Here is a 25,906-nt window from a genome sequence, read left to right on the forward strand (position 1 = left end):
GCGTGTGTGAGCAAGGATGCCTACAAACCTGACTCAGTTACACCAGCTCTGTCAGGAGGAATGGGCCAAAATCCACCCAACTTATTGTGGGAAGCTTGTGGAAGGCTACCCAAAACGTTTGACCCAAGTTAAACAATTTAAAGGCAATGCTACCAAATACTAATTGAGTGAATGTAAACTTCTGACCCCCTGAGAATGTGATGAAAGAAATAAAAGCTGGAATAAATCATTCTCTCTACTATTATTCTGACATTTCACATTCTTGAAATAAAGTGGTGATCCTAACTGACCTAAGACAGGGAATTTTTACAAGGATTAAATGTCAGGAATTGTGAAAAACTGAATTTAAATGTATTTGGCTGAGGTGTATGTAAACTTTAGACTTCAACTGTACAAGCATTTCGCTACACTCGCATTATCACCTGCTAACCATGTGTATGTGACCAATAAAATTTGATTTGATTGACTGCCAGCACGCGCCACTTGTATCAATAAATCACTATCAGAATTTTTTTTGTGTGGTAATTATTCATATGTTTTCAAGTCATGCATTCCGATTCTTGCATAGATTGTAATGGGCACATATTATGTGTGTAAAATACTTTTTTGAAGGTTGTACTGATGTATGATGAGCTAAGCTAATTCCAGCTGTGTGCGGAGCCATGTTTGTTGACATACAATGCATTCTGGGTTTCACGTAATCGTCTGTTGGCAAAAGATGTTATAACAAAATGAGGTGAGTAAGGGTTCACAAATTTTTTGAGAACTTCCGGAAGTGAATGGTGGGATGTGAACGATGGTAGACGACACACCTCCTTCAACATGCATACTATAAACAGACCAAACTCATCTTTTCTTCTCTTATTATCTTTGGTTTCTGTGAGAGAAAAAAAGCATGGCAGTGCACAGAAACTACCCATCTTCAGATTACTTTCGATTTCTAGAGAGTGTTTTACTCAATTATTTAGATCAATGGTGAGCTCACCCGTGATGTGATTAATTATAAATAGTAATTGCTAATTCATATTGTAGCTTATGTCAGCCAAGATTTATACAAATATGACCGCTTGTGTTACGTCAATCTTTCCTCAGTTAGTACTAGGACAAATGTAGCCTACATTTTTCTGTGTTATGCTGTAGATACTTCTGTGAATGTCTGAACATTGCATCAAAAAATGAACAGCTCACATTCTGGACATAACTTTGTCAGGACTGTGTTTGTGCAAAATGTTTCTGAAAAAACTGTGTGGCCAGCTCAAAAGCTGATTGTTGCGTCATTTGAAACTGGCAGTTCTAAATAAGAATTCTAATCACACCGGTTTGATTGTACCCTACAGGGACCACTGTAGAATGATCACTCACACCAGTGTGTTGGAACGTGCGAAAAGGTTAATGTCCCGCTGGTAGGATAATCCTGATTGTAGGTTATCGATTTCATTTTCCAATTATTGCACGTTGGCCAATAGAACCGATGGCAGCGGCCGGTTGTGATACAGCCCGGGATCGAACCAAAGGGAAAGGGGGATACATAGTCAGTTGTCCAACTGAATGTATTCAATTCTGAATTTAACTCAACCCCTCTGAATCAGAGCCAGGGTCTGTAGTGACGCCTCAAGCAATGCGATGCAGAGCCTTAGATCGCTGTGCCACTCGGGAGCTCAAATGAAATCTATTAATATGATGTCTCATGGAGACATAATATGCGCATTCTGAGCTACTCCAGGAAGTGATGTTGCAGGCTAGCTCAGTGCTGCCTCCTCTCATTGAGTAACTCCAGTTGAAGGCCGGCAGTATTGCAGGCTGCCATTAGCAACTAAATTATTAGCAACTAAACTATTCTGTGTGTGATTATAAAATAATTGGTTCAAGGACATATATCTGGTGTATTAAAAGCAATTATTGGTACCATGATTCATTTTTAATTCATTTATCTTTTTACAAGAGGATTGCCAACCAAGATCCGATTCCCTATAATGGGGGATGCTGTTTTCTGCAAACAATGACTGCAGTACTACGGTCGGCATTGAACTTCCGCGTTTCAATGAGAGGGAGCAGTCGTTCTCCCCTGGGTCTAACACATTCCGTTCTGATGAAAGAGATGCCCTGAATAAAACTGTTAATCTCAAGAGGAGGGTTTTTTTCTGTTTTCTGGCACGAATAAGTCAATGCTGAGGAATTCCCTCCAAGAGGGCAGGAATAATTCTAATCACTTTATATAGAGCACCTGTTCAATATGAAAACCCACACTAAGATTAATAATCCACAGTCTGGAGATACTGTATGTATGGCAAAGCCCTCAGCACACGCCCGGGGTGGATGTCTGCTCATGCACTGGTTGCTGGATGCCTCTTTGATATACTGTCTGTGCCTGGTTAATTTTTTAACAACGTGGCAAAGACGTCCAACCAAAATCTAAAGCCATGGGTATGTAACCATTATCAATGAAAGAGCTCCACTAAAGAAACTGAATCAAAACAAACAGAGACTTTCTTCAGATCAGCACACAGCCTCTAGACCCCCTATATACAGGTCTAGAAACACTAGGAAGACCCCCCTCCTCTAATCAAAGCCTGGGTGGAGCAACCTGGGGCCCATAGAAGCCCCGACTCATTGTTTTGGTCCACCCTTCAGTGAACAACTTCAAATGGTGCAGGGGGGTGGACTGTTTTGGCACTTCCCTCGGGCCCCGTGGTCCTGTCTCACCTCATCATTGCTCAGGGGGGCTTAGCACAGCAAGGCTCAGGACCTAACTCCATGGCTCTTTGGCCTTGATCAATGAGCCTTCAGAATGAGAGGTGTCATGGTTGTTTGTCTGAGCTCCTGAAAGCAGCTGTCAGGGCTGTGGACGTTTAAGGTCAATCAGAATAAATGATCCGGGAAGTTTAAAGGTTCAATTAATGTTTTGGTAAAGTTGGAGTCCCAGCACCAAGCAAAAAGTATTTGGGAATGTAAACTGCATGGCTTGGCCAAAAAAGTCTGAGACACGGTCCAAGCAGATTATACTTTTTAAGCTCTACTCTATATCGAATATCAGTTCAAGAGCATATTTGCCACCAATACCTTTTAGTCAGTATTTCCATCAGTAATTGTATGTACACACACCCCACACAATATTATTCTTAAGCTGTATTGTTTATTTTGTGTTTCTCTTTAGTTGTAATATACAGTACCAGTCAAAAGTTTGGACACACTGACTCATTCAAGGGTTTTTCTTTATTTTTTACTATTTTCTACATTGTAGAATAATAGTGAAGACGTCAAAACTATGAAATAACAGATATGGAATCATGTAGTAACCAGAAAAGTGTTAAACAAATCAAATTATAGCCACCCTTTGCCTTGATGACAGCTTTGCACACTCTTGGCATTCTCTCAACCAGCTTCCATGAGGTAGTCACCTGGAATGCATTTCAATTTAACAGGTGTGCCTTGTTAAAAGTACATTTGTGGCTATTTGAATATATTTTGATTTGTTTAACACTTTTTTGGTTACTACATGATTCCATATGTTATTTCATAGTTTTGATGTATTCACTAGTATTATAAAATGTGGAAAATAGTAAAGATAAAGAAAAACCCTTGAATGAGTAGGTAGTGTGTGTATGACCGGTTGTGCGTGCATGTGTATATATATATATATATATACACATATACATATACACACACACACTTCTCCACCAAACTTTACAGTTGGTACTATGCATCGGGGCAGTAACAGCACTTACAGCTGACCGCGGCAGCTCTAGCAAGGCTGAAATTTTACGAACTGACTTGTTGGAACCCTATGACTTGTTGGAATCCTATGACAGTGCCACGTTGAAAGTCAATGAGCTCTTCAGTAAGGCCATTCTACTGCCAATGTTTGTCTATGGAGATTGCATGGCGGTGTTCTCAATCTTATATACCTGGCAGCAACAGGTGTGGCTGAAATAGGCAAATCCACTAATTTGCAGGAGTGTCCACATAATTTTGTGTGTATATACTACATATATACAAATACATACAGTGGCAATAAAACATGTGTGAACCCTTTGGAAATACTTGGATTTCTGCATAAATTGGCCTTCAAATTTGATCTGATCTTCATCTAAGTTACAACAATAGACACACTTAGTGTGCTTCAACTAATAACACCAAAATTATTGTATTTTTGTCTATATTGAATACATAATTTAAACATTCAGTGTAGGTTGGAATAAGTATGTGATCCTCTAGGCTAATGACTTCTCCAAAAGCTAATTGGAGTCAGGAGTCAGCTAACCTGGAGTCCAATCAATGAGACGAGATTGGAGATGTTGGTTAGAGCTGCTTTGCCCGATAGAAAACACTCACAAAATTTGAGTTTGCTAATCACAAGAAGCATTGTCTGATGTGAACCATGCCTCGAACAAAAGAGATCTTAGACCTAAGATTAAGAATCATTGACTCGCATAAAGCTGGAAAGGGTTACAAAAGTATCTCTAAAAAGCCTTGATGTTCATCAGTTCACGGTAAGACAAATTGTCTATAAATTGAGAAAGTTCAGCACTGTTGCTACTTTCCCTAGGAGTGGCCTTCCTGCAAAGATGACTGCAAGAGTACAGCATGCTCAATGACGTTAAGAAGAATCCTAGAGTGTTAGCTAAAGACTTACAGAAATCTCTGGGTTGACATGTCTACGATACATAAAACACGAAACAAGAATGGTGTTTATGGGAGGACACCACGGAAGAAGCAACTGCTGTCCAAAAAAAAACATTGCTGCAGGTCTGAAGTTTGCAAAAGTGCACCTGGATGTTCCACAGCGCTACTGGCAAAATATTCTATGGACAGATGAAACTACAGTTGAGTTGTTTGGAAGGAACACACAACACTATGTGTGGAGGAAAAAAGGCACAGCACACCAACATCAAAACCTCATCCCAACTGTAAAGTATGATGGAGGGAGCATCATGGTTTGGGGCTGCTTTGCTGCCTCAGGGCCTGGACAGCTTGCTATCATCGACGGAAAAATGAATTCCCAAGTTTATCAAGACATTTTGCAGGAGAATGTTAAGCTATCTGTCTGCCAATTGAAGCTCAACAGACGTTGGGTGATGCAACAGGACAACAACCCAAAAAACAGAAGTAAATCAACAACAGAATTGCTTCAACAGAAGACAATACGCCTTCTGGAGTGGCCCAGTCAGAGTCCTGACCTTCGATTGAGATGCTGTGGCATGACCTCAAGAGAGCAGTTCACGCCAGACATCCCAAGAATATTGCTGAACTGAAACAGTTTTATAAAGAGGAATGGTCCAAAATTCCTCCTGACCGTTGTGCAGGTCTGATCCGCAACTACAGAAAACGTTTGGTTGAGGTTATTGCTGCCAAAGGAGGGTCAACCAGTTATTCAATCCAAGGGTTTACATACATTTTCAACCCTGCACTGTGAATATTTACACGGTGTGTTCAATAAAGACATGAAAACGTATAATTGTTTGTGTGTTATTAGTTCAAGCAGATCTCAACAAACCATTTCTATATTGAACTCGCTTTGTGCACAGGGGCATTGTTATGCTGAAACAGGAAAAAGCCTTCCCCAAACTGTTGCCACAAAGTTGGAAGCACAGAATCGTCTAGAATGTCATTGTATCCTGTAGCGTTAAGAATTCCCTTCACTGGAACTAAGGGCTTGGCCCAAACCATGAAAAACAGCCCCGGACCATTATTCCTCCTCCACCAAACTTTACAGTTGGTACAATGCATTTGGGCAGGTTGCGTTCTCCTGGGATCCGCCAAACCCAGATTCATCCGTCGGTCTGCCAGATGGTGAAGCATGATTCATCACTCCAGAGAACACGTTTCCAATGCTCCAGAGTCCAATGGTGGCAAGCTGCACACCACTCCAGCCGACATTTGGCATTGCGCATAGTGATCTTAGACTTGTGTGCGGCTGCTCAGCCATGGAAACCCATTTCATGAAGCTCCTGACGAACAGTTATTGTGCTGATGTTGCTTCCAAAGGCAGTTTGGTACTTGGTAGTGATTGCAAACGAGGACTGACGATTTTTACGTGCTGTGAGCTTGTGTGGCCTACCACTTCGTGGCTGAGACGTTGTTGCTCCTAGACATTTCCACTTCACAATAACAGCACTTACATTTGTGTGTGTGTGTGTGTGTGTGTGTGTGTGTGTGTGTGTGTGTATATATGTATATATATATACACACACACACACACACACACACAAATGTAAGTGCTGTTATTGTGAAGTGGAAATGTCTAGGAGCAACAACATCTGTGTGTGTGTGTGTGTGTGTGTATATATGTATGTGTATATATATATATATATATATATATATATATATATATATATATACATACATACACACACACACACACACACACACACACACACACACACACACACACACACACACACACACACACACACACACACACACACACACACACACACACCCCGCTGTTCCAACATCTGGTGGAAAGCCCTCCCAGAAAAGTGGAGGCTGTTATAGCAGCAAAGGGAAGACCAACTCCATAATAATACCTATGATTTTGGAATGAGTTGTTCAACGAGCGTGTCCACATACTTTTGGTAATGTAGTGTAAATATATACACTCAGTATACTCAGTGTACAGTTGAAGTCGGAAGTTTACATACACAGTTTTTCAACCACTCCACACATTTCTTGTTAACAAACTATAGTTTTGGCAAGTCGGTTAGGACATATACTGTACTTTGCGCATGACACAAGTCATTTTTCCAACAATTGTTTACAGACAGATTATTTCACTTATAATTCACTGTATCACAATTCCAGTAGGTCAGAAGTTTACATACACTAAGTTGATTGTGTTTTTAAACAGCTTGGAAAATTCCAGAAAATTATGTCATGGCTTTAGAAGCTTCTGATAGGCTAATTGACATAATTTGAGTCAACTGGAGGAGTGTACCTGTGGATGTATTTCAATCCCTACCTTCAAACTCAGTGCCTCTTTGCTTGACATTATGGGAAAATCAAAAGAAATCAGCCAAGACCTCAGAAAAAAAATTGTAGACCTCCACAAGTCTGGTTCATCCTTGGGAGCAATTTCCAAACGCCTGAAGGTACCACGTTCATCTGTACAAACAATAGTATGCAAGTATAAACGCCATGGGACCACGCAGCCGTCACACCACTCAGGAAGAAGACGCGATCTGTCTCCTAGAGATGAATGTACTTTGGTGTGAAAAGTGCAAATCAATCCCAGAACAACAGCAAAGGACCTTGTGAAGATGCTGGAGGAAACAGGTACAAAAGTATCTATATCCACAGTAAAATGAGTCCTATATCGACATAACCTGAAAGCCAGCTCAGCAAGAAAGAAGCCACTGCTCCAAAACTGCCATAAAAAGCCAGACTACGGTTTGGAACTGCACAAAGATCGTACTTTTTGGAGAAATGTCCTCTGGTCTGAAAAAGGGGGGAGCTTGCAAGCCGAAGAACACCATCCCAACCGTGAAGCACGGGGGTGGCAACATCATGTTGTGGGGGTGCTTTGCTGCAGGAGGGACTGGTGCACTTCAAAATAAATGGCATCATGAGGTAGGAAAATGATGTGGATATATTGAAGCAACATCTCAAGACATCAGTCAGGAAGTTAAAGCTTGGTCGCAAATGGGTCTTCCAAATGGACATTGACCCAAAGCATACTTCCAAAGTTGTGGCAAAATGGCTTAAGGACAACAAGGTCAAGGTATTGGAGTGGCCATCACAAAGCCCTGACCTCAATCCTATACAAGATTTGTGGGCAGAACTGAAAAAGAGCGTGCGAGCAAGAAGGCCTACAAACCTGACTCAGTTACACCAGCTCTGTCAGGAGGAATGGGCCAAAATTCACCCAACTTATTGTGGGAAGCTTATGGAAGGCTACCCAAAACGTTTGAACCAAGTTAACCTGCCTGGGAACTCGCCAACAGCCAATGAAATTGCAGGGCGCCAAATTCAAACAACAGAAATCTCATAATTCAAATTTCTCAAACATACAAGTATTAGACACCATTTTAAAGATAAACTTCTCGTTAATCCAACCACAGTGTCCGATTTCAAAAAGGCTTTTCGGCGAAAGCACAACATATCATTATGTTAGGTCAGCACCTAGTCACAGAAAGCATACAGCCATTTTCCAACCAAAGAGAGGAGTCACAAAAAGCAGAAATAGAGATCAAATTAATCACTAACCTTTGATATTCTTCATCAGATTACACTCCCGGGACAACATGTTACACAAAATATGTATGTTTTGTTCGATCAAGTTCATATTTATATCCAAAAACCTCAGTTTACATTTGGCTTTGCCTCCAAAACATCCCGTGAATTTGCAAAGAGCACATCAATTTACAGAAATACTCATAATAAACTTTGATAAAAGATACAAGTATTATACACAGATTTATTGATATACTTCTCCTTAATGCAACCGCTTTGTCAGATTTCAAAAAAGCTTTACGGAAAAAGCAAACCATGCAATAATCTGAGTACGGCGCTCAGAGACCAAAACAAGCCAAACAGATACCAGCCATGTTGCGGAGTCAACAGAAGTCAGAAATAGCATTATAAATATTCACTTACCTTTGATGATCTTCATCTGAATGCACTCCCAGGAATCGCAGTTCCACAAATGTTTGTTTAGTTTGATAAAGTCCATCATTTATGTCCAACTACCTCCTTGTTGTTCACGCCTTGAGTTCACAAATCCAAATTCATGACGCGGTCCAGACGAAAAGTCAAAAAGTTCCGTTACAGTCCGTAGAAACATGTCAAACGATCTTTAGGATGTTAGGATGTTTTTAACATAAATCTTCAATAATGTTCCATCCGGAAAATTCCTTTGTCTTTAGAATTGTAATGGAACGCAGGTCGCTCTGACGTGAAGGCGCATGATCAACTCATGCCACTCTGGCAGACCTGTTACTCAGTCAGCTCTCATTCGCCCGCCCCTACTTCACAGTAGGAGCCTCAAACAAGGGTCTAAAGACTGTTGACATCTAGTGGAAGCCTTAGGAAGTGCAATATGACCCCACAGACACTGTATATTCAGTGAGTATATATTGTATATTCAGTAAGCAATGAGTGGAAAAACTACAAACCTCAGATTTCCCACTTCCTGGTTGGATTTTTCTCCGGTTTTCGCCTGTCATTTGAGTTCTGTTATACTCACAGACATCATTCAAACAGTTTTAGAAACTTCAGAGTGTTTTCTATCCAATACTACTAATAATATGCATATATTAGCATCTGGGCCTGAGTAGCAGGAAGTTTACTCTGGGCACGCTTTTCATCTGAACATGAAAATGCTGCCCCCTAGCCCAAACAGGTTAAACAATTTAAAGGCAATGCTACCAAATACTAATTGAGTGTATGTAAACTTCTGACCCACTGGGAATGTGATGAAAGAAATAAAAGCTGAAATAAATCATTCTCTCTACTATTATTCTGACATTTCACATTCTTAAAATAAACTGGTGATCCTAACTGACCTAAGACAGGGAAATGTATGTATGCAAAATTATAAAGTATTTTTGTCTGTATTGTCTTTTTCGTTATGTGTCGGTCCCCAGGAAAACTAGCTGTCACCATTGGTGTCGGCTAATGGGGATCCAAATAAAAATCACCAGCACTATTTCAATGCCCTATTTTAAGCCTCTGGGCTCAGCCAGCACCCTCTCTCTAAAGAACACAAAGAGTCAGTATGTTTGAGTATGTGCCGTGGCTAGCTGTCACTCAGGCTAATGCACTAACACAGTATGGACGAGGCCCACAGCTGCACACATCCCAGCTGCCTCTGGACCGTCACACGGCAAATCCACCCCATTTCTACAGCTGCTCACTTCTGTAACGGAGGAGTTGTGAAGAAAAGAGGGGGAAAGTCACAAAAGGTATGAGTTTATGGGTACAGTATGTTCTCATGGTATTGAGAAGTGTCTGGCTGCTGGAGCTAGAATACCATTGTTCAGTCAGACTTCTGTTCTTTCAGTCTTGGCCTCAAAAAAAAAATGTCATTTTATAGAATATGTTTTTCTTCTGCGAGAAAGCATGGCTTGACTATAATAATTAATCCGAAGCATTGCTGGGAGCCTGAGAGTTTGCTTTAGGATTAAGCATATTTATCCATTTAATAGACCATCCATAATAATTTACCCTCTTGCTGCCCCCTGTTGGATGTCTATGACATTACATCATATGGTGACAAGGGATGATTAACATTCAATTGCATTATACTCTAATGAGCATGCAGAGTTCCCCCATCAGTAAGTGACAGGTTGATATCTCAGCCAGGGGCTCTGGTAAATGGCATTATATCTTATCTAGATGTACATGTCAGAGAACCACTAGCAGCTGTGTATTATTATGCCATGAATGTTTCCATTCGTGATGAATAGTGTGTAATCTGGGGAGCTCTTCAAATAGATTTTTAGGAAGGGCTGAGGGCTCCTTTCCTCAGTAAAATAATGACTGCCAAAACTAAGGTTATATTCAGTCTTGAAAAACTCTCTCTCTTGTTCCCTCCCCTCTCTTTCTAGAAGAGGGAATCATTGAAGATGTGAAGAGAACATCTTCCTCTACCAAAGATGCTTAAAATATGTTCATAGAATTTCCTTCAGTCGTTTTAAAAGCTTCCTTTCAGATGCCTTCTTTAATTTAATATTTTGGGTCATCTGAGTTCAGTCCCGAATACATACTTAAAGAACTGTAATACTTCAAGCAGGGCTCCATTGTTGATGAACCTAAAAGTGTGCAAAGACTGGTCTCTGAGAGGGAACAGCATCCCATTGTGCTTCCATCAGCAGAGGTCAGGGGATGCTCCATCAAGCAGGAAGTGGGCTGCTCACTGAGTGGGCATAGGTCTACTGAGGCTCCTATGATGGACGGTTCCATATTCGAATGAAGGCTTAATTTGAAGTCTATTATTTCCTTAATCTGAATTAATATAAAAATGTATGTGGGGAATGGGCCAATGCGTCAAGAAATATGGAGAGATATAATGCAACCTCATAAATAATGACAGTGTTTGTGTCATTCAAAGAAAGCCAGGCCTGATTTCTCTGCTCAGGGAGCAGCACTACTTTCATTTTTTGGATGATTTGGTTCTCTAAAACTTGATTAGAGAATCTCCAACCTCAGGAGCCTGATTTTATATGGTTAGTAGTGAAATGCCCTCATGTTTTGGAGTTACAGTAAAAGGCAGGAATAGATTAGGCATGCATGCTCAATATAATTTCAAGTATTTGTTGAATTCCTCATATGGAAATGCTGTTATCTACTTTTAAGAATGTAAGATACAAGTTCCTTCAAAATGCCTAAATGAGGAGTGGCATCATACTCACAACAGTCTCTGTTTAGAGGCTCCAGATGGGCCAAGGGTCTCTATCTCTAGTCAATAATCCCAAAACAGACAGCTTTACCCCATCTCCCAGGGGGACGAGGAGGAGCTGAGGATTAAGTGGAGGTGACCCAATTAAGACAAGGTTAAAAAAGGAAAAAACAGGGATTGGAGGCAAAATTAGGGATAAGGCCAGGTCAGAGTGAGTGTTGTCCTGTTGTGAAGTGGTGGAGGGAGAGGGAGAGAAGAACATGGGGAGGAGGAGAGGGAATGCCACACCATACTCAGAGATAGTTAAATGAACTGTTAGTGTCCGCTGAACTATAAGTGGAGGATTTAGTGGGTGGAGAGGAAACGTTGTGCCTGGTGACCAGCAGGGTCAGACGATGAAAACGACACACACACACTGTTAAATGGGAGCTGCACTTAGTAAAAGCAACACTCAACCTCCACCCATCCTAGTTTAGAGTGCACAAACATGCACACACAATAATGTAGATACACACACGTAGGCATACTCATGCAAAGTATTTACAAAAGTGTCAGATGACCATATCCTAACTTAACATTCACATGACCACAGTAACCCAAACCTATGCATTTTCAGTCACAACTGTGGGAAAAGAATGGAGTCAAAATGTGACTAATACCGCTTGTTTATGCCTGATATTTTATCTGCAGAACTCTGTCCTGGTTTTATGGTCCTGGTCTTATGATTTTTTTTATCAAAGCAGGCATAGTGAACACCTAACATAGTTTATACTTAAAAGAAGGCCCCTGGTCCAGGAGATTAAAAACAGAGATATGCCATTGACAGCAGTCAGCTCTTGATTAAACAATGTAAACCTCTTGGTCGTTGGAGAGGGGTGTCTAACAGTTAGCCCCATGGACTTTGGCGGTCCAACACATATCGTATGATAATATTGGTAAGCAAATTATGTTTATAATGCAAAAACGCATTAAGGTTTACCCAGAATTCCAGAATGAACATGTGCATGGATATTTGCTGTGATAATTGGCAACGTGATTTCATAGTCACACTCGCCAAGGTGCCAATTTAGCAACGGTAATTAAAATCTTAGCCTATACCTAATGAATAGGCTACTTAAATTACCATTTTAAAATTGAGACGTCAATAAAATGTTCAGTTAACTCTGTAGGTTTTTACTCCTTTGGAAATATGGACGCTTTTTAATTTCCCCAAAACAACTTCCAAATAATGAGTTGCACCCCCCTTTGCCCTTGTAACATCCTCAATTCATCGGGCCATGGACTCTACAAGGTGTCGAAAGCGTTCCACATGGATGCTGGCCCATGCTGACTCCAATGCTTCCCACAGTTGTGTCAAGTTGGCTGGATGTCCTTTAGGTGGTGGACCATTCTTGATACACACCGGGAAACTGTTGAGCGTGAAAAACCCAGCAGCGTTGCAGTTCTTGACACACTCAAACCAGTGCATATGGCACCTAGTACCATTCCCCGTTCAAAGGCACTTACATGTTTTGTCCTACCCATTCACCTTCTGAATGGCACACATACACAACCCATGTCTCAATTGTCTCAAGGCTTAAAAATCCTTCTTTAACATGTCTCATCCCCTTCATCTACACTGATTGAAGTGGATTTAACAAGTGACATCAATAAGGGATCATAGCTTTGCCCTGGATTCACCTGGTCAGTCTATGTCATAGAAAGAGCAGGTGTTCATAATACGTTGTTCACTCAGGGTATGCTCCAACCGTTCACGTTTCAATATTTGCATACTGGCACTTGCTTCTCCGAATCTGGAAATACGCTACAAAATCTTGCGTCAAAGTGTGTATTATGGCTTAATTACTGTCCAAGGCTTCGCAAAAAGTCTCAAATCTATTTGGTGTTAATGTGACTGTGTTGAAATAAATGAAACTTTACATTCGAAACAGCCTAATATCGAAAGTCACGTTGTGCTGCTACAGCATCCATCACTCACTCAGTCGGGATGCATGCCAAAGTGCATTCAAACTCACCGTTGTAAACATTTGTCAAACCCTCGAGAAAAGTTTCCTAATATCAAAAACAAAGCACAATTGCTGTATTTGTCTTACTTACCATTCAAACTGAGGGAACAAATAAGAACAAACAACAATATGAACGAGTTCTTTGGGAAAGACATGCTGTTCCTCTCGTCTTATCCAGTCCTTAGAATGAAACTAGTTGATTTTCTCGCACAAGGAGAGCGCGAGCCAGTCTGGACTGTAGGGAAGGAACGCGAGGGAGGGAGGGGTGAGGGCGTGGAGTTGCAGAAAAAGGTCTGTCGTCTACTCTATTGTACTGTCTGTAGGAGAACATTTTGGATTTCCAAATTCCTTCCCCATTTCCTTTTGTATTTAGTGAGAAACACGAGTATTTTTCTTGGAAGAAAGAAAATGTATCTATTACGGATGGTAAGTTTTCATCATGCCTGGAATAACACCTTTTGGCCAACATGGTATCTCATTTGGCTATCTTTATGTATGTAACAGTATAGCTTTCGTCCCTCTCCTCGCCTCTACCTGGGCTCGAACCAGGGACTCTCTGCACACATAGACAACAGCCACCCTCAAAGAATCGTTACCCACCCGGCTAACTAGCTAGCCATTTCACATTGGTTACATTCACTATAGGGTGGCTGAATCATGAACTAGGACTGATAAATGAAATGAGAAAATATGATTTATTGTGCATATTAACCCTAAACAATTTCTATGAGGATATAGCATGAATATCATCAGCTAATGTAATAATCCAATAAGGTAATGCCATGACATAAAAGGATTTGAACAAGGAATTAACATTCTATCCTATTAACATGAACCTTTGTTCTCTATAGGTAAAGAAATAGCCTACTGTAAATTAGGAGTCCGTGATTAGAAGCCGTGATTAGGAGTCCCATATGGCGGCGCACAATTGGCCCAATGTCGTCGAGGTTTGGCCAGAGTAGGCCGTCATTGTAAATAATATATTTTTTTTAATGGGCCCTTGTAAACACAGTAGTGGCCCCAACTCTCAACCCTAGAAAAAGGGCTTCTCCGGGGCGTCTTAGCTTGCAGGTCGTTAATGACCTCGGCTGTTTTCATCACTTGACTGTCACCTCCGCTAACAGCTGCAGCAAAGAGGGGCTCCAGAGCGAGGCTGCCACTCCAGCTGTCCTGCAGGGTCGGATCCCCCTCCATACACTAACCGGGCCTGGGACACAGTGCAGGGGGATATAGGGTTACAAATGGATGGAAGATCAACCCATAGGGCAGACATGAAGAACAGTGGCAGTTATAGAGCTATGTTGAGCAATAGATGTAACAGGACACATATGTTCTGTTTTTACATTATTTTAGGTTGTGCAGGATATCTGGTTCGGCAATATGTTTTCTTTTTGGTGAATTAAACATTCAATCTCCTCAATGGTGGTATATTTAGACTTCTAAATCTAACAAGGACCACATCAGAAACAATGGTGAACAATTGTTAATATTTTACTAAAGAATTTCTGCTTACAAAATGTTACAGGTACCACACTGTCAGTGTAGTTAAGGTCACCTACATCCATCACACACTCCGCATGCATTACCCCATGTGGGTGTGTTTGTTCACCTGCGGGTACAAACAGTCATCACTGTACACAGTAGGAATTGACATTGCTACCACCCCTGCAAGTGCGCTAAATCTGGTCCAGTGGATTTAGAAAGAAGGTCACAAAGGCAGCATGTAGCACAGTCCCTTGAGGCCGAGGTACAGTAAAGTCCAGACTATAGAGCAGAGAAGGCAAGTCTGAAGCAAATGAGAAAATGCCATTGACGTGGACGCAGAGCCCAAAATCCTTTATTTTCTATCTGATAGAGAGAAGGCAGAAAAAGACGATTCCATGCTTACATTTCATTTTCTATCTCAAATTGATTGTACCTTTCGCTCTTGCTCTGTCTCTCTTTCTCTCTCCCTGTTATAAGTAATTAAGCATTTCACTGTTAGTCTACACCTGTTGTTTACAAAGCATGTGACAAATAACATTTGATTTGTATCAGAGTTTCCCATCTGTCTCTCACACTGTCTCTCACACTGTGTCACCGGAGAGCAAACAGAGAGGGGAGAGATGGGGGTGACAGTAAGATGTAATGGTCAAACACACACACAAATTACTTTACCAGGAGACAGGTGCCAGTTCAGATGATCTGCACACTCTCGTTAAGTCTCCAAGTTGACTTTTCCAGAATGATTGGAAAAACAAGCATGACTTTTGTAGACTCAACTACAAGTGTTTCATGAACAAGTCAAGATCACTGTGACAAAGCAAGTTGTCGCTTCATTAAAATGGGGTTCAAAAGTACAGCTGGACCGATACCTCATATCAATGAATTATTTAGTCTGAAACAGACAGGTTAACAAGAGGTTGAAACTCAGTCAACAACACACAGTATTTGTGCTTTTCTTTTTCTTGGACATATTTTTGTAGAATGGTTAACAAAAAGTCATTATCTTGCTATATTAATGTAATGCATATTCTGCAAATACCAGAATGATGACCGTTATGACTAATCAGCACATTCACAAAACACATGATATCTCTATTCCTCACCCTAGTATCATATGATGAATCCCCTCCCGTTGGGCTTACTGGGGTGAGGTCAGGTGCTGATGATGTGGAGGACATGAGGGAGAGATGAACCAACAGAGGAATAGGAGTAGCCCTGAGGCCCCTATATGCCGCTGCTAAATCGTGGCTGCCACTACAACAATTCTTTTTTTTGGGGGCGACGACTTTCAGGATGGTAAAATAAAACTTTTTCAGTGTAAACTTAAATGACTAAAACCAGATTTAAAGTATGTAAAAAAATATATAATGGAGAAATACATGATTTAATAAGATCATCTTTCAGAACTAACAATGACCAAAATAAAAACTAGTCAGAGAGAATCTGAAATTCCCAAAATTTTATGGCATGGGGTCCCCATTGATTTTGTTATGTTTGGGTCACTCCGATAGCATAAGAACAAGGCATAAGCCATGGCAAAATGTGTATAATTGCAGGAAATAAGCTTTAAAATGGAAAATTCTCTCAGCCCATGGCAAAATGTGTCGAATTGCTGTTAATTAGCTTTGAAACTCCAATTTTTCTCACAGCCCCATGACAAATGTGTAGAATTGCAGGAAATAAGCTTTAAAACGGTAACATGTTTAAAGTTAAAAGTTTTAATGTCACATGCACAAGCACAGTGTAGTGCCTTTATTCCAAGCTCTAAAATAGCCAAGGCAAAATGTATAGAATTGCAGGAAATTTTCTTTAAAACAGCGACATTTTGACTCTGCAGCTAAGAGGAAGGCGTCTAAAACTGTGCACTTGGCCACGCCCACTACCAATGCCCCCACCCTGTAACTTTGCCACCGCTGCTGAAAATAAATCCTAGGGGAAACACTGCCTGAGGTGTGACTGGTTTCCATAGCTGCCTGCACAGAACTCCCCATCATTAAGATCACAGAATACAAGGCTCCCCCCCCCATCTCACTCGCTTTGATTACTTACTGATTGCAGTCAGTCACCATGAAAATCCCTAATAAAGTTATTTGTTTCACACACCATCCAAAAAATAGTGAGATATAGAAATATGAGAAATAGTGAATGGAGAATTACGGGAGAAGAGCTGCGGGGATCAAAGTCAACTTAAAGGCGCTTCTCTCCTGACAAAACCTGCAATCAGTAAAGCGATCTTCTCTCCTACAATGTTTGATTTTGGTGGTTGGTGTCTGTCTGGTTGAATAAGACCCCCCACTGTATGGGCTTACTCATGGTAACGATGCAGCATCAGGAATGTGTATTCTTCTCCTGACAAAAACCACCTACATGGCCACAGGCACCTGCAGATCCCATCTGGATAGTAGTCTTACACCAAAACTGGAGGCGTTCTGTCGCTAGGGAATGCTGGTGTGATGATATCTATGACTTTGTGAGTGTGAGAACCCTAACGTGCTTGTTCTTTTTTTTTAAACGTTTAAAAAACCTATATTGTTGGATTTTCACTTTCTAATGGGTTGATTGATTTGATGGCAAATTCATTAATTAGTGATGGGCTGTGGCTGCATTTGGTGTACATTTAAATTAAAATATAATAGTAGCGTACATCTTTTACACCTCCAATCTTTTTCTTATTACTCTTTGGTTCCCTCATTGCCTTGCTGTTAAAATTCGGCACCACTGTAAAACAATTACCAAACCACAGCACTCACAAGACAACAAAACTGCTTGTAAAGACAACACAGCAAGATGTAGACTGTAGATAGTTCCAGATCAGTTCTTACAACAAATTCACCACAACACCAGTTAGGGCGGAGCACCTAACCCAATATGGCACAGGTTTTTGTTTCAAGATATTCAATGTGAGGCGGCTGGTATAAGCTAGTGATACAGAGCTAACGTGATTAGCCTGAGCATTCTCCTCCTTGTTGCCGGGAGTGGTAGCTTGCACTGGCAGGTCTGGTTACACAGATTGGGAACCGAGTGTGTGTCCACAGGGGTGTCAGACTCGCCAGAGCCAAAAGCGAAGATGACATGCAAGAGCTGAGGACAATATCAAGGTCCTTTTCCCTCCCTGTTCAGATAGTCTAAGGTTATTTCTGAAGGTCATAGTGAAGGTTTTGGGTTCCTATTACCTTAATTATAGGTCATAGGGTGCAAAAAGTGACCTTGACCTCTCGTTGTTCTGCCTTTGAAGGAATATTAACAAAGTCAGTCATGTATGTCATTAGCTGGATCTGTATGGTCCTGGTCCCCATGTAAGTGTCTGCATTGGGACAGAAATTCACCTCAGGGTATCACACATTTCACTCATCTCAGTTGTGGCATTTCACTAATGTGTGAGACTCAGTGGGTAGGTTGAGTTTGATCTCAATGGTAACAAACATTATGTATGCCCTCTTGAGGATACTCAATTCTTTCTGGCTAGTTTTCCTGTGGCTTATTCAACCAAAATCTGAATTCATCCAGTGAAAGACATGTTAAATGTCTGAGTGAGTTAAGCAGCTAAATATTCATGCCACAGTATGACATTTCAAGGATCGTGATTAGGGGTTAAAGTAAATTACAAATCAGTACTTATTTAATAGTTTATTCACATGACTAGTCATCAAAAGTACTGCGTTAAGACACCATTGTTCAAGAACATGAGGCATAGTGCACATTAAAAGATCAAAGTGAATCCACATTGTCAGAAGATGCTTTTTAGCTAGTGGAGTATTCTCTCCAGAAGGAAGCTTTGACAATACTGCTTATCGTTAATGGAGGGGAATTCAGAAACATGTGCAAGATTGTGCCAGGGGCTAAACAGCTCTAATCTAGAAGTTGGCTCATTGCAATTGAGTTTGCGTCCATGACATGTTTGTAATGATCATTGCCAGGTCTAGCTGAGGAGGCCTTCTGAATCATTGAGAAATTGTCTGATCTGCACTTGGTGTGTGTGTAAGTAGAAAGGGGTTCTCTGAGGGGTTTGGGGGAGGGGTGCTTGGGGACTGGTGCTAGTCTCCACATTGCTCAGTTACAATGACATGTCTTGTGCTGAAGGGGACTCTAACATCTACGCTGACTCCTTATAGCAGCCGTTGCCATGGTGACCCCACAATATGCCATAATTAACTAATGAATCACCATGGAGTATCTCAGCTCAGACACATCCAGTTCTGGTTGGTTGAGTGAACACAGGGGGTGGGACCTAGGCTGAATCCTAGGCACAATACTGGGCTGGGTAAAGGACAAGGGTGGGGCCAAAGAGGCACCCAGGTGGCCACTTGGAGCCAAATATAGTGCATTCTTTTAAAATGGGATCAGGGCACCTCTTAATCATCGCTAGAAGGCGAGACACTTTACATTAATTTCTCTGTGATCATATTATACCACTTCCTAGAACTGTCTCTTGTCATTTTTCTGTTCCCATTATATTGAGGGTAAGAGTCTAATAGCTAATAGAAATTCAGCTCAGGACGGAATGATAAGTCGGAATATGCTTTTTAAAGCTGTGGTTCTACATTTTCCACATCCACATAGGTTCATAGGTATCTAAATCCTACTTTTGATTTAGATATACATTATTTATCCCTTCCTCTTGATAAAGCTGTTAAAGACTAACACTTTGTTCTAAGTTGTGCACATGTTGTGTTCAATTGTTCTTGTAATATTTTCGGTTCAGAACTAGGGTGTAAATTTAATGGTTGTAGCCTATGCTTCAGGTCAGCCTCCAGGATTCTTTGACAGACCTGTGACAAGGTCCCTATCCTCACACACAGACCCAGACAAGGTCCTTATCCTCACACACAGACCCAGACAAGGTCCCTATCCTCACACACAGACCCAGACAAGGTCCCTATCCTCACACACAGACCCAGACAAGGTCCCTATCCTCACACACAGACCCAGACAAGGTCCCTATCCTCACACACAGACCCAGACAAGGTCCCTATCCTCACACACAGACCCAGACAAGGTCCCTATCCTCACACACAGACCCAGACAAGGTCCCTATCCTCACACACAGACCCAGACAAGGTCCCTATCCTCACACACAGACCCAGACAAGGTCCCTATCCTCACACACAGACCCAGACAAGGTCCCTATCCTCACACACAGACCCAGACAAGGTCCCTATCCTCACACACAGACCCAGACAAGGGCAGCCAATTCAGCAGATTTCACCCCCAAGCATGGCCTATGAGCATCAGCTGTTCTTGTAAAGGGGACTTTCACAGGTCGAAAACCTCAACCTTTGATATTGTGAGAGTGCCAGAAAATATGAATGCTATTCATTAGTTCAGTTACATACTGAAGTCTTGTTCTATTTAGGTGATCAGGATTTCATATAGCCTGAATAAACTGTGTGTCCTTGGCTATATGGGAAAAAACACTTGTCATCTCAACAATAAGTTGATTGTGCTATTTCATTTCCCCATTCTATAATGTCTGTCCCATTGTCATTAATCTACTGACCAATCTATGAATGTCAATTATCTGTCCTCTTTGGTAAATTGAAAGGGTTTTTATTGTAGCGACCTTAACCCAACACCTAGCGACCTCGTCAAGGGCTAACAGTTAAGGTGTTGGCTCGAAAAATCACTGGACCTCGAATTCACTACATTGGTGGCAGAAGCGGGATGGCGCCCTTGAGGGACTTGGCATAGAGAAGCGTGGGGATCAAAAAAAAGGGTGTAAAGTAGTGACCTTAAACTAGTGACATCGTCAAGAGGTTCAGACCTCTTGGCGTAACGGTTAAGGCACAGATAGAACAAGGAGCCAGATGTTTCACCAGATATTTAAATCTGAAGCATCCGGTTTAAATTTCCATTCACCACCAAATGGTGAAGAGAGGAAGCCCAGTGGTTGGCAGTGTGAGAGTATGAAGCATGATGGAACTGGGCCGACATTCTGCAAATTTTCTCATCAATGAAACATTTAATCTCAATACGGTTTTCTGTTCCCAAAACAAGAATCTGCTACGAACAGAGTGGACTAAGTTTTGTAGATTTTACCATTTTAAAACAATTGCATTGTTTAGAAAGAGTGCAAGGGCGAATTTAGTTATTACACACACGCACTTCACATACTTTACCTTACTGACTTTATTGTCCCCATGGGGAAATGTTGTTGCAATGTCATGTACAAGTTTCATAACAGTTACATACCAATAAAAAGAGACTGGCCTGCTGGCCTTACTGGGTCGATAGGAACATTAGCCCGAGCTATTTAGGAGGGATATCACACCTGGCACAAATTATTGTCTAGTTCTGTTTTTCCTGCCGAGGGGCGCCCAGAGGGGAGTAGCTCAAAGTCCAGGTACAGGGGGTGGCTTGGGTCTAAAATTATTTTGTGGGCCTTGGAGGGCCCTGACCTTAAAGATCTCATCCAGGCTTGTCTGTTTGACTCCAAGTACCTTGCTTGCTGTGGTGATAATCCTTCTCAGCATATTTCTCTGGCTGACAGTGGCAATGCCAAACCAACGAACAATACAAAAAGTTGAAATACTCTCAATGAAAGATTTGTAAAACAGAGTCAGTATAGTACAATTAACATTAAAAGATGCCAGGTTTTTGAAAAAGTACAGTCTCTGTTGACTCTTTTTGTAGATCAGGTCTGTACATTTACTCCACTGAAGTTTATTGTCCAAGAGGACACCCAGATACTTGTATTCCTCTACAATCTCTATGTTCTGACCTCACACGAACTTCTGCCCACTAGGCTTAATTTGCTCCCAATGGAAACGACAGGCTGTGGTGCATCTTGGGTTAGTTATAAAATATTTGGTTGGGTTTGAGTCCCGGTCGGGGCTACTCCCCGAATTTGCTACAATATCAAACATCAGGATACAGACAGTGCACTTCCACCAGCAGAGTCTTCCAAAGCCTTCCTGTTCCCAGCACATCTTAAACATGAACAACTATTTTAGGGTGAGACAGTGAAGGCATCCAATTGTGCTATTAGTGAGGACAAGTGTTGAATGCTCTGAAGGCCTGGTGTGGGTGGATAGGGGTGGGTATATGAGGAGTGTTTAGTGATGAGAACAGCGGTGAAGGTCCTAGTTGGCAGGAGAAGGGGGCTTATTCGGTTGATGTCTGATGCCATTTTTCCACAGTGGGCTTGAAGGAGAGCAGCAGCTGTGATAAGATGGGCAAGAACAAGAAAAGAGGAGAGGAGTGAGAACTTAAGAGAGTGAGCTAGTGCAGCTGTCTGAAAAAGGTCTGGAAAATAACAAAAGACTATTAACGGGAAGAGTTCTGCTTGACAGAAAAACCCTATTAAATGTCTTACCCGCCAAGGTTTAAATATAAGCTTGTTTGAGCTTTATGGGTTTACTTTATCAGACACTGCTATCACCAGTAATCTGGTTAAACAAATAGTTGTCTTTCATTATGTGAATATCTATGCCAGAGGGCTAGAACTTATTGATGTTAACGTGGTTCTTAATTGATAAAAATGTGCAAATCTTAAAGGCCAAATATTAATAACATATTGTTGCAGAGTAATTATGGTCATAAGAGAAGCATAACAGAAACTCAGTGCAGATATTGAGTAACAGATTCTTTAACTGTGGATATTGTTACCTATATGTTAACCTGGAGGCTCATCCATGGAATACCATGATGTCACTTAAAGAGCAAGAGGGCTTGATGTATGGTTGAAGTCGTTTGAAGAGGGTAACACCATAACCTGTACTCCAAATGGAGGCATTTGGTTGACTGGCTTGTTTGAGTCTGTACACTACCACATATTTTTGGAAAGCCAAGTAGAATGATACAAATGGTGGGGAAAGCACAGTGGTGGGTGCAAAATAGCTCTCTCTTCCAAGACACCATTATGCACATACAGCTGGGATGAAGGAACATGACTGATGTTTTTCACCCCTCCACAGAAGCCATATATTCAGGCTGTGTGATGATTTGATAAGGGCCGCGGTTCCAGAGCATACAGGATGGGGGTGGAGAGGAGCATTAAGCAGTCTAATAGGGGATTTTTTGTTGTTGGCACTACCATATGACCGTCCTCAGGGCATGTTTGCAGCTGAAATAAATCACAAATTGCTAACATTGGTGCTGATATTGACTCATAATGAGATACAAGACGTCCATTAGCAAAAGCATGCCGTAGTCTCTCTCAACATGGACTAGGATAATAGATGTGTTAATGAATAGCTGCCATACATATTGCCATTTACATACATACTGTTTTTAATGGTAATCATGAGTTCCCTATTTGTCTACAATTTTTGCGAGCTATCATTAAGTAATACTTTGATAACATCATTGAATTCCCCTTGGTGATTAAAATAATTCCTTGACAATCTGTCATGCACTATACACCAGCTCTGTATGAGAGGCATCTGAAGGAAATAATACCATACAGTGAGCTCCAATAGTATTGGGACAGGTACACATTTTTTGTTGTTTTGGCTTTGTACTCCAGCCCTTTGAAATTATACAATAACTATGAGGTTAAAGTGCAGACTGTCAGCTTTAATTTGAGGGTATTTTCATCCATATCAGGTGAACCGTTTAGAAATTCCGGCACGTTTTGTACATAATCCCCCCCATTTTAGGGGACAAAAAATAAATAAACATAAGTGAATTTGTCCCAATACTTTTGGTTCTCTAAAATGGGGGGACTACATATAAAAGTAGTGTAATTTCTAAACGGTTCACCCGAGATGGATAAACAAACGCTCAAATTAAAGCTGACTGCGTTTTAACCTCAGTCATTGTATCATAATGAACTACACATTCTAGCATCTAGGCTATAGCCCATAGCACTACCATTTTATCACTCCATAAAGGGAAATATCTTTGTTAGAATCAATACTATATCTACATATATTTTAGTATGTTGTGTATCCCTGTAATTAAATCAGAATTCATGGAACCATTACAGTTTGTAAAGTTTGTCTCTTTTTCTGCACTGAATTAAATATTACCAAACTTTTTGAAACCATGTTTACCTTTATTTCGAAAAAACTATTCAACACAATCGCTTTGTCTTTTAATAATAATTTTTTTATCCCTTTTTCTCCCCAATTTCGTGGTATCCAATTGGTAGTTAGTCTTGTCCCATCGTTGCAACTCTCATACGGACTCGGGAGAGGCGAAGGTCGAGAGCCATGTGTCCTCCAAAACACATCCCAGCCAAGCCACACTGCTTCTTGACACAATGCCTGCTTAACCCGGAAGCCAGCCGCACCAATGTGTCAGAGGAAACACGGTACACCTGGCGACCGTGTCAGCGTGTATGCGCCCGGCCCGCCACAGGAGTTGCTAGAGCGCAATAGGACAAGAACATCCCGGCCAGCCAAACCCTCGCCTAACCCAGACGACACTGGGACAATTGTATGCCGCCCCATGGCGGAACCAGGATCTCTTGTGGCACAGTTAGCACTGCGCCGCAGTGCCTTAGACCACTGCGCCGCAGTGCCTTAGACCACTGCGCCGCAGTGCCTTAGACCACTGCGCCACAGTGCCTTAGACCACTGCGCCACAGTGCCTTAGACCACTGCGCCACAGTGCCTTAGACCACTGCGCCACAGTGCCTTAGACCACTGCGCCACAGTGCCTTAGACCACTGCGCCACAGTGCCTTAGACCACTGCGCCACAGTGCCTTAGACCACTGCGCCACAGTGCCTTAGACCACTGCGCCACAGTGCCTTAGACCACTGCGCCACAGTGCCTTAGACCACTGTGCCACTCGGCACTTTTAACATATCCCAGCAATCAGTGGTGGAAAAAGTACTCAATTGTCATACTTGAGTAAAAGTAAAGATACCTTAATAGAAAATGACTCAAGCAAAAGTGAAAGTCACCCAGAAAAATACTACATGAGTAGAAGTCTAAAATTATTTGGTTTTAAATATACACAAGTATCAAAAGTAAATGGAATTGCTAAAATGTACATAAGTATCAAAAGTAAAAGTATAAACCCTTTCAAATTGTCAGGACCCGGTGTGAGAAAATCACTAATAATCGGCAGAACCCAGAAGATGAGGCAGACACAGCAGTACTAGAGACGGTGGTTTAATCAAAGGAAAGATCTTTCGGCAAAAATATAAATCCACAACGTCCAAAACAAAAGCCAAGAGACAAAAATAGATATCTTCCAAAATACAAAGAAAATCCACAAAGTGGTAAGAACAGCAAGGAAAAAAACAAACCTCAAAAGACTAATCCAAAATAAACAAGAACAATACCAGAGAACCTCTGGAAACTCCAACAAGAGAAAAAGTTAACAGCAGGGCTGGGGCTGGGTGCTAACGTACAAACACTGAGCAAAGAACTGAGGAACACACAGGGTTTAAATACTAACAAGGGAACGACTACACACAGGTGCAAACAATTAGAGAGCAAGGAAAAAACAAAAGGTTCAAAAAAGGTGCAATGGGGACATCTAGTGACAAAAACCAGAACAGAACAGTCCTGGCCAAAACCTGACACAAATTCCTTATATTAAGCAAACCAGACAGGATTATTATTATTTTTTAAATTTATTGGCGGATAGCTAAGGGCACAACCCAACACTCAGACATAGTTTACAAATGAAGCATTTGTGTTTAGTGAATCAGCCAGATCAGAGGCAGTAGGGATGACCAGGGATGTTCTCTTGATAAGTGTGTAAATTGGACAATTTTCCTGTCAAAAGGTAATGAGAACTTTTGGGTATTAAGGAAAATGTATGGAGTAAAAAGTACATTATTTTCTTTGGGAATGTAGTGAAGTAAAAGTACGCAAAAATATAAATATTCAAGTAAAGTACAGATACCCCAAAAAACTACTTAAGTAAAAAATACTTTAAAGTACTACTTAAGTACTTTACACCACTGCTAGTGATAATGCCTTCCTTGCATTATGCCTGGGATGAAAACACTTCAATTTGCTCAACTTGCCATTGGCTTAACTTACCCACATTTACATTTACATTTAAGTCATTTAGCAGACGCTCTTATCCAGAGCGACTTACAAATTGGTGCATTCACCTTATGACATCCAGTGGAACAGCCACTTTACAATAGTGCATCTAAATCTAGAGTTGAGCCATGG

The 25,906-nt window shown here is 41.2% G+C and overlaps 1 protein-coding gene across 3 annotated transcripts in view; it reads right to left on the reverse strand.

Annotated features, from left to right (window-relative positions):
* Window positions 1-13,583, reverse strand: part of LOC129868386 (cell surface glycoprotein MUC18-like) — a 96,946-nt gene extending 83,363 nt beyond the window's left edge. For 2 of the 3 annotated variants that reach the window (XM_055942323.1, XM_055942324.1), the window contains exon 1: window positions 13,433-13,582. In XM_055942323.1, the coding sequence (XP_055798298.1) occupies window positions 13,433-13,496 (64 nt within the window). In that variant the 5' untranslated portion in view covers window positions 13,497-13,582. Of the gene's footprint in view, window positions 1-13,432 lie in introns of all 3 variants that reach the window. The other variant, XM_055942325.1, reaches the window with a different exon arrangement.
* Window positions 13,584-25,906: the final 12,323 nt, after the last annotated feature.

This window comes from Salvelinus fontinalis, chromosome 13, assembly GCF_029448725.1.
Source record: "Salvelinus fontinalis isolate EN_2023a chromosome 13, ASM2944872v1, whole genome shotgun sequence".
In the NCBI taxonomy this organism is placed as follows: domain Eukaryota; kingdom Metazoa; phylum Chordata; class Actinopteri; order Salmoniformes; family Salmonidae; genus Salvelinus; species Salvelinus fontinalis.